At 47.4% G+C, this 16,149-nt stretch overlaps 1 protein-coding gene across 1 annotated transcript in view; it reads right to left on the bottom strand.

Annotated features, from left to right (window-relative positions):
• The window catches only part of LOC149461816 (EMILIN-1-like), an 88,890-nt gene extending 77,214 nt beyond the window's left edge, over positions 1-11,676 (bottom strand). Inside the window, exon 1 of the mRNA XM_089677621.1 lies at positions 10,772-11,676. Within this exon, the coding sequence (XP_089533747.1) occupies positions 10,772-10,962 (191 nt within the window). The 5' untranslated portion in view covers positions 10,963-11,676. The remainder of the gene's footprint in view (positions 1-10,771) is intronic.
• Positions 11,677-16,149: the final 4,473 nt, after the last annotated feature.

Raw genomic sequence — 16,149 nt, 5'->3', positions numbered from 1 at the left:
ACCCCCCCAGGTCTATGGCAGTATATGAACTGTGGGGGGACATGACCCTACATGACCCCCCCAGGTCTATGGCAGTATATGAACTGTGGGGGGACATGACCCTACATGACCCCCCGGGTCTATGGTAGTATATGAACTGTGGGGGGACATGACCCTACATGACCCCCCCTAGATCTATGGTAGTATATGAACTGTGGGGGGGACATGACCCTACATGACCCCCCGGGTCTATGGTAGTATATGAACTGTGGGGGGGACATGACCCTACATGACCCCCCCAGGTCTATGGTAGTATATGAACTGTGGGGGGGACATGACCCTACATGACCCCCCCAGGTCTATGGTAGTATATGAACTGGGGGGGACATGACCCTACATGACCCCCCCAGGTCTATGGCAGTATATGAACTGTGGGGGGACATGACCCTACATGACCCCCCGGGTCTATGGTAGTATATGAACTGTGGGGGGACATGACCCTACATGACCCCCCTCCCCCAGGTCTATGGTAGTATATGAACTGTGGGGGGACATGACCCTACATGACCCCCCTCCCCCAGGTCTATGGTAGTATATGAACTGTGGGGGGACATGACCCTACATGACCCCCCCAGGTCTATGGTATTATATGAACTGTGGGGGGACATGACCCTACATGACCCCCCGGGTCTATGGTAGTATATGAACTGTGGGGGGGACATGACCCTACATGACCCCCCCAGGTCTATGGTAGTATATGAACTGTGGGGGGACATGACCCTACATGACCCCCCCAGGTCTATGGTAGTATATGAACTGGGGGGGACATGACCCTACATGACCCCCCCAGGTCTATGGCAGTATATGAACTGTGGGGGGACATGACCCTACATGACCCCCCGGGTCTATGGTAGTATATGAACTGTGGGGGGACATGACCCTACATGACCCCCCTCCCCCAGGTCTATGGTAGTATATGAACTGTGGGGGGACATGACCCTACATGACCCCCCTCCCCCAGGTCTATGGTAGTATATGAACTGTGGGGGGACATGACCCTACATGACCCCCCCAGGTCTATGGTATTATATGAACTGTGGGGGGACATGACCCTACATGACCCCCCAGGTCTATGGTAGTATATGAACTGTGGGGGGGACCTGACCCTACATGACCCCCCTCCCCCATGGTAGTTTCCCAGTCCCAGGTGTGGATGGATCTGCAGTATGATTTTCAGCCACAAGATGGCACCAGAGAACTGCAGCACCCAGTACTGAGGAGGGATTACAAGGCCGGCCCCCACAGAGCCAGAGGTCACCTGACCTTCCACTGACACCTATGAGGGGCATGATGGAGATAAATGGATTACAGGCAGAAGAAAGGGTGGATTTGTGGTCCTGGGGTGTGTCCGGGACTATGGAGGCCAACACAACCCATCATAGAGAATACCCAGCGATGACATCAGAGGAAGAATCCGATCACTGCAGGATTGTGATTGGCTGCTGCCACAGACAGTTCTTATTTCAGATACTCCGATAGGGGAGGCGTGGCCTGGATCCTGCCATAGGCGGTGCCACGCCCTGAAGTCACAATACACTTCTAAATTCAATGAGACCGCAGGAACCAATCAGGAAGAGGGATATTAGGGGCCCTTAGGGTAGTGATCGCTGCAATGCCTCATCTGCACCCGAGCAACATGTTCTGTTATGCATTGTGACAGTCAACTTGATGTACATAGAGGGTCACTCCTACCTGGCCCTTTATGAGGGGTTCCCACCATCCCTGTCCTGTGCCCTTTATGAAGGGTTCTCACCATCCCTGTGCTGTGCTCATTACGAGGGGTTCCCACCATCCCTGTGCTGTGCTCATTATGAGGGGTTCCCACCATCCCTGTGCTGTGCTCATTATGAGGGGTTCCCACCATCCCTGTGCTGTGCTCATTATGAGGGGTTCCCACCATCCCTGTGCTGTGCTCATTATGAGGGGTTCCCACCATCCCTGTGCTGTGCCTATTATGAGGGGTTCCCACCATCCCTGTGCTGTGCCTATTATGAGGGGTTCCCACCATCCCTGTCCTGTGCCCATTATTAGCGGTTACCACCATCCCTGTGCTGTGCCTTTTATGAGGGGTTCCCACCATCCCTGTGCTGTGCTCATTATGAGGGGTTCCCACCATCCCTGTGCTGTGCCTATTATGAGGGGTTCCCACCATCCCTGTGCCTATTATGAGGGGTTCCCACCATCCCTGTGCTGTGCCTATTATGAGGGGTTCCCACCATCCCTGTCCTGTGCCCATTATTAGCGGTTACCACCATCCCTGTGCTGTGCCTTTTATGAGGGGTTCCCACCATCCCTGTGCTGTGCTCATTATGAGGGGTTCCCACCATCCCTGTGCTGTGCCTATTATGAGGGGTTCCCACCATCCCTGTGCCTATTATGAGGGGTTCCCACCATCCCTGTGCTGTGCCTATTATGAGGGGTTCCCACCATCCCTGTCCTGTGCCCATTATTAGCGGTTACCACCATCCCTATGCTGTGCCCATTATGAGGAGTTCCCACCATCCCTGTGCCTATTATGAGGGGTTCCCACCATCCCTGTGCTGTGCCTAATATGAGGTGTTCCCACTATCCCTGTGCTGTGCCCATTTTGAGGGGTTACCACCATCCCTGTGCCCATTATGAGGGGTTCCCACCATCGCTGTGCTGTGCCCATTATGAGGAGTTTCCACCATCCCTGTGCTGTGCCCATTATTAGCAGTTCCCACCATCCCTGTGCTGTGCCTAATATGAGGAGTTTCCACCATCCCTGTGCTGTGCCTATTATGAGGGGTTCCCACCATCCCTGTGCCTATTATGAGGGGTTCCCACCATCCCTGTGCTGTGCCTATTATGAGGGGTTCCCACCATCCCTGTGCTGTGCTCATTATGAGGGGTTCCCACCATCCCTGTGCTGTGCCTATTATGAGGGGTTCCCACCATCCCTGTGCCCATTATGAGGGGTTCCCACCATCCCTGTGCTGTGCCTAATATGAGGTGTTCCCACTATCCCTGTGCTGTGCCCATTTTGAGGGGTTCCCACCATCCCTGTCCTGTGCCCATTTTGAGGGGTTCCCACCATCCCTGTGCCCATTATGAGGGGTTCCCACCATCGCTGTGCTGTGCCCATTATGAGGGGTTCCCACCATCCCTGTGCTGTGCCTATTATGAGGGGTTCCCACCATCCCTGTGCCTATTATGAGGGGTTCCCACCATCCCTGTGCCTATTATGAGAGGTTCCCCCCATCCCTGTGCTGTTCCCATTATGAGGGGTTCCCACCATCCCTGTGCTGAGTTCCTGGGTCTGTACACCCGCTGTGCCCATTATGAGGGGTTCCCACCATCCCTGTGCTGAGTTCCTGGGTCTGTACACCCGCTGTGCCCATTATGAGGGGTTCCCACCATCCCTGTGCTGAGTTCCTGGGTCTGTACACCCGCTGTGCCCATTATGAGGGGTTCCCACCATCCCTGTGCTGTGCCTAATATGAGGGGTTCCCACCATCCCTGTGCTTTGCCCATTATGAGGGGTTCCATCATCCCTGTGCTGTGCCTATTATGTGGGGTTCCCACCATCCCTGTGCTGTGCCTAATATGAGGGGTTCCCACTATCCCTGTGCTGTGCCCAATATGAGGGGTTCCCACCATCCCTGTGCCTATTATGAGGGGTTCCCACCATCCCTGTGTCTATTATGAGGGGTTCCCACCATCCCTGTGCTGTGCCTAATATGAGGGTTTCCCACCATCCCTGTGCTGTGCCCATTATGAGGGGTTCCCACCATCCCTGTACTGAGTTCCTGAGTCTGTACACCCGCTGTGCCCATTATGAGGGGTTCCCACCATCCCTGTGCTGTGCCCATTATTAGGGGTTCCCACCATCCCTGTACTGAGTTCCTGAGTCTGTACACCAGCTGTGCCCATTATGAGGGGTTCCCACCATCCCTGTGCTGTGCCCATTATTAGGGGTTCCCACCATCCCTGTGCTTTGCCCATTATGAGGGGTTCCACCATCCCTGCTGACTTCTCGGGTCTGCACAGCCGCTGTGCCCATTATGAGGGGTTCCCACCATCCCTGTGCTTTGCCCATTATGAGGGGTTCCTACCATCCCTCTTCTGTGCCCATTATGAGGGGTTCCCACCATCCCTGTACTGAGTTCCTGTGTCTGTACACCCGCTGTGCCCATTATGAGGGGTTCCCACCATCCCTGTACTGAGTTCCTGAGTCTGTACACCCGCTGTGCCCATTATGAAGGGTTTCCATAATCCCTGGACTCTAGACTGTGGTTGGCAATGACCTTCTGGACTCTTGGCTGTGGTTGGCACTGACCTTCTGGACTCTAGGCTGTGGTTGGCACTGACCTTCTGGACTCTAGACTGGGGTTGGCACTGACCTTCTGGACTCTCGGCTGTGGTTGGCACTGACCTTGTGGACTCTAGACTGGGGTTGGCACTGACCTTGTGGACTCTAGACTGTGGTTGGCACTGACCTTGTGGACTCTAGACTGGGGTTGGCACTGACCTTGTGGACTCTAGACTGTGGTTGGCACTGACCTTGTGGACTCTAGACTGTGGTTGGCACTGACCTTCTGGACTCTCGGCTGGGGTTGGCACTGACCTTCTGGACTCTAGACTGTGGTTGGCACTGACCTTCTGGACTCTCAGCTGTGGTTGGCACTGACCTTCTGGACTCTCAGCTGTGGTTGGCACTGACCTTCTGGACTCTCAGCTGTGGTTGGCACTGGTTTCCTGGACTCTAGGCTGGGGTTGGCACTGACCTTGTGGACTAGACATTATAGTAGATATAGGACCTCAGACATGGAGGACATTATAGTAGATATAGGACCTCAGACATGGAGGACATTATAGTAGATATAGGACCTCAGATATGGAGGACATTATAGTAGATATAGGACCTCAGATATGGAGGACATTATAGTAGATATAGGACCTCAGATATGGAGGACAGTATAGTAGATATAGGACCTCAGATATGGAGGACATTATAGTAGATATAGGACCTCAGATATGGAGGACATTATAGTAGATATAGGACCTCAGACATGGAGGACAGTATAGTAGATATAGGACCTCAGATATAGAGGACATTATAGTTGATATAGGACCTCAGATATGGAGGACATTATAGTAGATATAGGACCTCAGATATGGAGGACATTATAGTAGATATAGGACCTCAGATATGGAGGACAGTATAGTAGATATAGGACCTCAGACATGGAGGACATTATAGTAGATATAGGACCTCAGACATGGAGGACAGTATAGTAGATATAGGACCTCAGATATAGAGGACATTATAGTAGATATAGGACCTCAGATATGGAGGACAGTATAGTAGATATAGGACCTCAGACATGGAGGACATTATAGTAGATATAGGACCTCAGACATGGAGGACAGTATAGTAGATATAGGACCTCAGACATGGAGGACATTATAGTAGATATAGGACCTCAGACATGGAGGACATTATAGTAGATATAGGACCTCAGACATGGAGGACATTATAGTAGATATAGGACCTCAGACATGGAGGACATTATAGTAGATATAGGACCTCAGTTATGGAGGACAGTATAGTAGATATAGGACCTCAGACATGGAGGACATTATAGTAGATATAGGACCTCAGATACAGAGGACATTATAGTAGATATAGGACCTCAGATATGGAGGACATTATAGTAGATATAGGACCTCAGACATGGAGGACATTATAGTAGATATAGGACCTCAGATATGGAGGACATTATAGTAGATATAGGACCTCAGATATGGAGGACAGTATAGTAGATATAGGACCTCAGATACAGAGGACATTATAGTAGATATAGGACCTCAGATATGGAGGACAGTATAGTAGATATAGGACCTCAGATATGGAGGACATTATAGTAGATATAGGACCTCAGATATGGAGGACATTATAGTAGATATAGGACCTCAGACATGGAGGACATTATAGTAGATATAGGACCTCAGATATGGAGGACATTATAGTAGATATAGGACCTCAGATATGGAGGACATTATAGTAGATATAGGACCTCAGACATGGAGGACATTATAGTAGATATAGGACCTCAGATATGGAGGACATTATAGTAGATATAGGACCTCAGATATGGAGGACAGTATAGTAGATATAGGACCTCAGATACAGAGGACATTATAGTAGATATAGGACCTCAGATATGGAGGACAGTATAGTAGATATAGGACCTCAGACATGGAGGACATTATAGTAGATATAGGACCTCAGATACAGAGGACATTATAGTAGATATAGGACCTCAGATATGGAGGACATTATAGTAGATATAGGACCTCAGATATGGAGGACATTATAGTAGATATAGGACCTCAGACATGGAGGACATTATAGTAGATATAGGACCTCAGACATGGAGGACATTATAGTAGATATAGGACCTCAGATATGGAGGACATTATAGTAGATATAGGACCTCAGACATGGAGGACATTATAGTAGATATAGGACCTCAGACATGGAGGACATTATAGTAGATATAGGACCTCAGATATGGAGGACATTATAGTAGATATAGGACCTCAGATACGGAGGACATTATAGTAGATATAGGACCTCAGACATGGAGGACATTATAGTAGATATAGGACCTCAGATATGGAGGACATTATAGTAGATATAGGACCTCAGACATGGAGGACATTATAGGAGATATAGGACCTCAGATATGGAGGACATTATAGTAGATATAGGACCTCAGATATGGAGGACATTATAGGAGATATAGGACCTCAGATATGGAGGACGATATAGGACCTCAGATATGGAGGACATTATAGTAGATATAGGACCTCAGATATGGAGGACATTATAGTAGATATAGGACCTCAGATATGGAGGACATTATAGGAGATATAGGACCTCAGATATGGAGGACGATATAGGACCTCAGATATGGAGGACATTATAGTAGATATAGGACCTCAGACATGGAGGACGTTATAGTAGATATAGGACCTCAGATATGGAGGACATTATAGTAGATATAGGACCTCAGACATGGAGGACATTATAGTAGATATAGGACCTCAGATATGGAGGACATTATAGTAGATATAGGACCTCAGACATGGAGGACATTATAGTAGATATAGGACCTCAGATATGGAGGACATTATAGTAGATATAGGACCTCAGATATAGAGGACATTATAGTAGATATAGGACCTCAGATATGGAGGACATTATAGTTGATATAGGACCTCTGACATGGAGGACATTATAGTAGATATAGGACCTCAGACATGGAGGACATTATAGTAGATATAGGACCTCTGACATGGAGGACATTATAGTAGATATAGGACCTCAGATATAGAGGACATTATAGTAGATATAGGACCTCAGATATGGAGGACATTATAGTTGATATAGGACCTCTGACATGGAGGACATTATAGTAGATATAGGACCTCAGATATGGAGGACATTATAGTTGATATAGGACCTCTGATACGGAGGACAGTATAGTAGATATAGGACCTCAGATATGGAGGACATTATAGTAGATATAGGATCTCAGATATGGAGGACATTATAGTAGATATAGGACCTCAGATATGGAGGACATTATAGTAGATATAGGACCTCAGATATAGAGGACATTATAGTAGATATAGGACCTCAGATATGGAGGACATTATAGTAGATATAGGACCTCAGACATGGAGGACATTATAGTAGATATAGGACCTCAGATATGGAGTACATTATAGTAGATATAGGACCTCAGACATGGAGGACATTATAGTAGATATAGGACCTCAGATATGGAGGACATTATAGTAGATATAGGACCTCAGACATGGAGGACATTATATTAGATATAGGACCTCAGACATGGAGGACATTATAGTAGATATAGGACCTCAGATATGGAGGACATTATAGTAGATATAGGACCTCAGACATGGAGGACATTATAGTAGATATAGGACCTCAGATATAGGGGACATTATAGTAGATATAGGACCTCAGATATGGAGGACATTATAGTAGATATAGGACCTCAGATATGGAGGACATTATAGTAGATATAGGACCTCAGACATGGAGGACAGTATAGTAGATATAGGACCTCAGATATGGAGGACATTATAGTAGATATAGGACCTCAGATATGGAGGACATTATAGTAGATATAGGACCTCAGATATGGAGGACATTATAGTTGATATAGGACCTCAGATATGGAGGACATTATAGTAGATATAGGACCTCAGATATAGAGGACATTATAGTAGATATAGGACCTCAGATATGGAGGACATTATAGTAGATATAGGACCTCAGATATAGAGGACATTATAGTAGATATAGGACCTCAGATATGGAGGACATTATAGTAGATATAGGACCTCAGACATGGAGGACATTATAGTAGATATAGGACCTCAGATATGGAGGACATTATAGTAGATATAGGACCTCAGATATGGAGGACATTATAGTAGATATAGGACCTCAGATATGGAGGACATTATAGTAGATATAGGACCTCAGATATAGAGGACATTATAGTAGATATAGGACCTCAGATATGGAGGACATTATAGTAGATATAGGACCTCAGATATGGAGGACATTATAGTAGATATAGGACCTCAGATATAGAGGACATTATAGTAGATATAGGACCTCAGACATGGAGGACATTATAGTAGATATAGGACCTCAGATATGGAGGACATTATAGTAGATATAGGACCTCAGATATGGAGGACATTATAGTAGATATAGGACCTCAGACATGGAGGACATTATAGTAGATATAGGACCTCAGATATGGAGGACATTATAGTAGATATAGGACCTCAGATATGGAGGACATTATAGTAGATATAGGACCTCAGATATGGAGGACATTATAGTAGATATAGGACCTCAGATATGGAGGACATTATAGTAGATATAGGACCTCAGATATAGAGGACATTATAGTAGATATAGGACCTCAGACATGGAGGACATTATAGTAGATATAGGACCTCAGACATGGAGGACATTATAGTAGATATAGGACCTCAGATATGGAGGACATTATAGTAGATATAGGACCTCAGATATAGAGGACATTATAGTAGATATAGGACCTCAGACATGGAGGACATTATAGTAGATATAGGACCTCAGACATGGAGGACATTATAGTAGATATAGGACCTCAGATATAGAGGACATTATAGTAGATATAGGACCTCAGATATAGAGGACATTATAGTAGATATAGGACCTCAGATATGGAGGACATTATAGTAGGGATAACACCTTAGAGTTGGTCGTTATGGCAGCTATAATGCCTGGACTGTAGGGAATATAAAGGCTGGGTGCAAAGCTGGGGACATTCATCCAGAAATGAAGGAAAGTCCCCACGGACAGTATAGAATGTTCTAGCTGCACCTCACGGACAGTATAGATTGTTTAATTGCACCTCACGGACAGTATAGAATGTTCTAGGTGCACCTCACGGACAGTATAGATTGTTCTAGGTGCACCTCACGGACAGTATAGAATGTTCTAGGTGCACCTCACGGACAGTATAGAATGTTTAATTGCACCTCACGGACAGTATAGAATGTTCTAGGTGCACCTCACGGACAGTATAGAATGTTCTAGGTGCACCTCACGGACAGTATAGAATGTTCTTGGTGCACCTCATGGACAGTATAGAATGTTCTAGGTGCACCTCATGGACAGTATAGAATGTTCTAGGTGCACCTCACGGACAGTATAGAATGTTCTAGGTGCACCTCGCGGATGGTATAGTTTGTTCTAGGTGCACCTCACGGACAAGCAAGAATGTTCTAGGTGCACCTCACGGACACTATATAATGTTCTAGGTGCACCCCATGGACATTATAGAATGTTCTAGGTGCACCTCACGGACAGTATAGAATGTTTAATTGCACCTCATGGACAGTATATAATCTTCTAGGTGCACCTCACGGACAGTATAGAATGTTCTAGGTTCACCTCATGGACAGTATAGAATGTTCTAGGTGCACCTCACGGACAGTATAGAATGTTCTAGGTGCACCTTACGGACAGTATAGAATGTTCTAGGTGCACCGCACGGACAGTATATAATGTTCTAGGTGCACCTCACGGACGGTATAGTTTGTTCTAGGTGCACCTCACGGACAGTAAAGAATGTTCTAGGTGCACCTCACGGACACTATATAATGTTCTAGGTGCACCTCACGGACAGTATAGAATGTTTAGGTGCACCTCACGGACAGTAAAGAATGTTCTAGGTGCACCTCACGGACACTATATAATGTTCTAGGTGCACCCCATGGACATTATAGAATGTTTAAGGTGCACCTCACGGACAGTATAGAATGTTTAGGTGCACCTCACGGATTGTAAAGAATGTTCTAGGTGCACCTCATGGACAGTATAGAATGTTCTAGGTGCACCTCATGGACAGTAAAGAATGTTTTACTTGCACCTCACGTCATACATAGGTCACTATGACTAATACTCATGTCAATCCCCCTCCCCGCCCCCCACGTTCCCTCACAAATTCATGAGATTATGGGTCACCTTCCACAGAAGTGTTTTTCTAGTTTAGGCATTAGAGGACTCTTTGGGGTTCCTTCCCCAACCATAAAGCACCTCCAGAGAGTGATCTACAAGCCATAGGCAGGGTAAAGGTTGGTACTTTCTCCTCCACGGGCCACCTACCTGTGCCTGCTGGCAGCCCGAAGGCCGTTCTGTGCTTGTGTTACCCCTTGTGCTGTCATGAACTGACTTTGTGGGGCCGTCCCTCCTGTGTAGAGGTTGTATCGAGGCGGGTAGTTGGTGGCGTAGCTTCCACCAAGACTTAGACATAGTACATAGCTGCACAAACACCACAATGACTTTGCCATGGTCATCCAAGTGGTCAATCAAGTAAAAGGAAAATCTGGAATAGACGTAAATTCCACAGGACGGATTGCGAACTGACTAGGACATCCCAACCAACGAAGCCACAGAGTTTGTCTCTCCCTTAAGGGCCCAGAACCCGTCTCCAGCCGGGGTCCCACAACTCCTAGACACTAGTTGAGATGTGGTGGCCTCATGTATGGATAACTCCTGGCCTCACGTAGGGACAACTCCTGAAGTCTTCAATCCTCTAGAGAATTCTGGTGCTCGGTGACCCCCAGGATTCACAATAATCCAAGAAATGGAAGGATACAGCACAGGTCTACGGCTTGGCTGGCTCCTGGCCACACCGATTACATCATACAGTCGCTGTGGTGATCCCCTAAAGTTTCTGTAGTGCTTGTAGTGGGATAGCGGATCCCGTAAATGGTAATCCAATTGTGGTGCAGACAATTCCGCAATACAAGGATAAACGTTCCCACATGTGTCATCTCATGAAATCCCCAAATCCATGAAACTGACTAATCAACGCTAGAATTCCACGTCAGTGCCAGGAAAATCTCAATGCAAATCCTGGAATGTCCCACCGGCCCAGTGTCCAGGTTCACTCGGGATGTCCAGCATCCAGCCCCTGGTCTGTGGTACCCAGGCCAACCTTGGTCTCCCTCTGCCAGCTCTGTAGATCCCACACACACAGACTTCTCGCCTCCTTAAACCATCCCTGGACAGCCCACTCCAGCCAGCATCCTCAGAGGGGGGAGGAGGAGAGAGATGAGAGGTGAAAGTCTTCCATCCCCCTCCCAAAACTTCCTGCCTCTCTCTGGATCCTTAACCCTTCAAGGGATGTGGAGTGCCAGCACTGGGGCTCTGTGTTCTCCCTGTAACACCATCACCATACCTTTTATAATACGATGATCTTCTCCAACCACCCAACTCTGTCCATTATGTGTGCTCTCCCCGGGACTCCATGACCGTACTTTACCCTTTATTGTATGACGATGTTCCCCAACCACCCAACTCCATCCATTATCTGTGCTCTCCCCAGGACACCATGACCATACTTTACCCTTTATTGTATGACGATGTTCCCCAACCACCCAACTCCGTCCATTATCTGTGCTCTCCCCGGGACACCATGACCATACTTTACCCTTTATTGTATGACGATGTTCCCCAACCACCCAACTCCATCCATTATCTGTGCTCTCCCCGGGACACCATGACCATACTTTACCCTTTATTGTATGACGATGTTCCCCAACCACCCAACTCCATCCATAATCTGTGCTCTCCCCGGGACACCATGACCATACTTTACCCTTTATTGTATGACGATGTTCTCCAACCACCCAACTCCATCCATAATCTGTGCTCTCCCCGGGACACCATGACCATACTTTACCCTTTATTGTATGACGATGTTCTCCAACCACCCAACTCCATCCATTATCTGTGCTCTCCCCGGGACACCATGACCATACTTTACCCTTTATTGTATGACGATGTTCCCCAACCACCAAACTCCGTCCATTATCTGTGCTCTCCCCGGGACACCATGACCATACTTTACCCTTTATTGTATGACGATGTTCCCCAACCACCCAACTCCATCCATTATGTGTGCTCTCCCCGGGACACCATGACCATACTTTACCCTTTATTGTATGACGATGTTCTCCAACCACCCAACTCCATCCATTATCTGTGCTCTCCCCGGGACACCATGACCATACTTTACCCTTTATTGTATGACGATGTTCTCCAACCACCCAACTCCATCCATTATCTGTGCTCTCCCCGGGACACCATGACCATACTTTACCCTTTATTGTATGACGATGTTCCCCAACCACACAACTCCGTCCATTATGTGTGCTCTCCCCGGGACACCATGACCATACTTTACCCTTTATTGTATGACGATGTTCCCCAACCACCCAACTCCATCCATTATCTGTGCTCTCCCCGGGACACCATGACCATACTTTACCCTTTATTGTATGACGATGTTCTCCAACCACCCAACTCCATCCATTATCTGTGCTCTCCCCGGGACACCATGACCATACTTTACCCTTTATTGTATGACGATGTTCCCCAACCACACAACTCCGTCCATTATGTGTGCTCTCCCCGGGACACCATGACCATACTTTACCCTTTATTGTATGACGATGTTCCCCAACCACCCAACTCCATCCATTATGTGTGCTCTCCCCGGGACACCATGACCATACTTTACCCTTTATTGTATGACGATGTTCTCCAACCACCCAACTCCATCCATAATCTGTGCTCTCCCCGGGACACCATGACCATACTTTACCCTTTATTGTATGACGATGTTCTCCAACCACCCAACTCCATCCATTATCTGTGCTCTCCCCGGGACACCATGACCATACTTTACCCTTTATTGTATGACGATGTTCCCCAACCACCCAACTCCATCCATTATCTGTGCTCTCCCCGGGACACCATGACCATACTTTACCCTTTATTGTATGACGATGTTCCCCAACCACCCAACTCCATCCATTATCTGTGCTCTCCCCGGGACACCATGACCATACTTTACCCTTTATTGTATGACGATGTTCTCCAACCACCCAACTCCATCCATTATCTGTGCTCTCCCCGGGACACCATGACCATACTTTACCCTTTATTGTATGACGATGTTCCCCAACCACACAACTCCGTCCATTATGTGTGCTCTCCCCGGGACACCATGACCATACTTTACCCTTTATTGTATGACGATGTTCCCCAACCACCCAACTCCATCCATTATCTGTGCTCTCCCCGGGACACCATGACCATACTTTACCCTTTATTGTATGACGATGTTCTCCAACCACCCAACTCCATCCATAATCTGTGCTCTCCCCGGGACACCATGACCATACTTTACCCTTTATTGTATGACGATGTTCCCCAACCACCCAACTCCATCCATTATCTGTGCTCTCCCCGGGACACCATGACCATACTTTACCCTTTATTGTATGACGATGTTCTCCAACCACCCAACTCCATCCATAATCTGTGCTCTCCCTGGGATACCATGACCATACTTTACCCTTTATTGTATGACGATGTTCTCCAACCACCCAACTCCATCCATTATCTGTGCTCTCCCCGGGACACCATGACCATACTTTACCCTTTATTGTATGACGATGTTCCCCAACCACCCAACTCCATCCATAATCTGTGCTCTCCCCGGGACACCATGACCATACTTTACCCTTTATTGTATGACGATGTTCCCCAACCACCCAACTCCATCCATTATCTGTGCTCTCCCCGGGATACCATGACCATACTTTACCCTTTATTGTATGACGATGTTCTCCAACCACCCAACTCCATCCATTATCTGTGCTCTCCCCGGGACACCATGACCATACTTTACCCTTTATTGTATGACGATGTTCCCCAACCACCCAACTCCATCCATAATCTGTGCTCTCCCCGGGACACCATGACCATACTTTACCCTTTATTGTATGACGATGTTCCCCAACCACCCAACTCCATCCATTATCTGTGCTCTCCCCGGGACACCATGACCATACTTTACCCTTTATTGTATGACGATGTTCTCCAACCACCCAACTCCATCCATTATCTGTGCTCTCCCCGGGACACCATGACCATACTTTACCCTTTATTGTATGACGATGTTCCCCAACCACCCAACTCCGTCCATTATGTGTGCTCTCCCCGGGACACCATGACCATACTTTACCCTTTATTGTATGACGATGTTCCCCAACCACCCAACTCCGTCCATTATCTGTGCTCTCCCCGGGACACCATGACCATACTTTACCCTTTATTGTATGACGATGTTCTCCAACCACCCAACTCCATCCATTATCTGTGCTCTCCCCGGGACACCATGACCATACTTTACCCTTTATTGTATGACGATCTTCTCCAACCACCCAACTCCATCCATTATCTGTGCTCTCCCCGGGACACCATGACCATACTTTACCCTTTATTGTATGACGATGTTCCCCAACCACCCAACTCCATCCATTATGTGTGCTCTCCCCGGGACACCATGACCATACTTTACCCTTTATTGTATGACGATGTTCCCCAACCACCCAACTCCATCCATTATGTGTGCTCTCCCCGGGACACCATGACCATACTTTACCCTTTATTGTATGACGATGTTCCCCAACCACCCAACTCCATCCATTATGTGTGCTCTCCCCGGGACACCATGACCATACTTTACCCTTTATTGTATGACGATGTTCTCCAACCACCCAACTCCATCCATTATCTGTGCTCTCCCCGGGACACCATGACCATACTTTACCCTTTATTGTATGACGATGTTCTCCAACCACCCAACTCCATCCATTATCTGTGCTCTCCCCGGGACACCATGACCATACTTTACCCTTTATTGTATGACGATGTTCCCCAACCACACAACTCCGTCCATTATGTGTGCTCTCCCCGGGACACCATGACCATACTTTACCCTTTATTGTATGACGATGTTCCCCAACCACCCAACTCCATCCATTATCTGTGCTCTCCCCGGGACACCATGACCATACTTTACCCTTTATTGTATGACGATGTTCTCCAACCACCCAACTCCATCCATTATCTGTGCTCTCCCCGGGACACCATGACCATACTTTACCCTTTATTGTATGACGATGTTCCCCAACCACACAACTCCGTCCATTATGTGTGCTCTCCCCGGGACACCATGACCATACTTTACCCTTTATTGTATGACGATGTTCCCCAACCACCCAACTCCATCCATTATGTGTGCTCTCCCCGGGACACCATGACCATACTTTACCCTTTATTGTATGACGATGTTCTCCAACCACCCAACTCCATCCATAATCTGTGCTCTCCCCGGGACACCATGACCATACTTTACCCTTTATTGTATGACGATGTTCTCCAACCACCCAACTCCATCCATTATCTGTGCTCTCCCCGGGACACCATGACCATACTTTACCCTTTATTGTATGACGATGTTCCCCAACCACCCAACTCCATCCATTATCTGTGCTCTCCCCGGGACACCATGACCATACTTTACCCTTTATTGTATGACGATGTTCCCCAACCACCCAACTCCATCCATTATCTGTGCTCTCCCCGGGACACCATGACCATACTTTACCCTTTATTGTATGACG

Source organism: Staurois parvus, unplaced genomic scaffold, assembly GCF_062004578.1.
Source record: "Staurois parvus isolate SC_StPar_1 unplaced genomic scaffold, SC_StPar_1.0 ptg000191l, whole genome shotgun sequence".
In the NCBI taxonomy this organism is placed as follows: domain Eukaryota; kingdom Metazoa; phylum Chordata; class Amphibia; order Anura; family Ranidae; genus Staurois; species Staurois parvus.
This window is presented reverse-complemented; position numbering and strand designations above follow the sequence as displayed.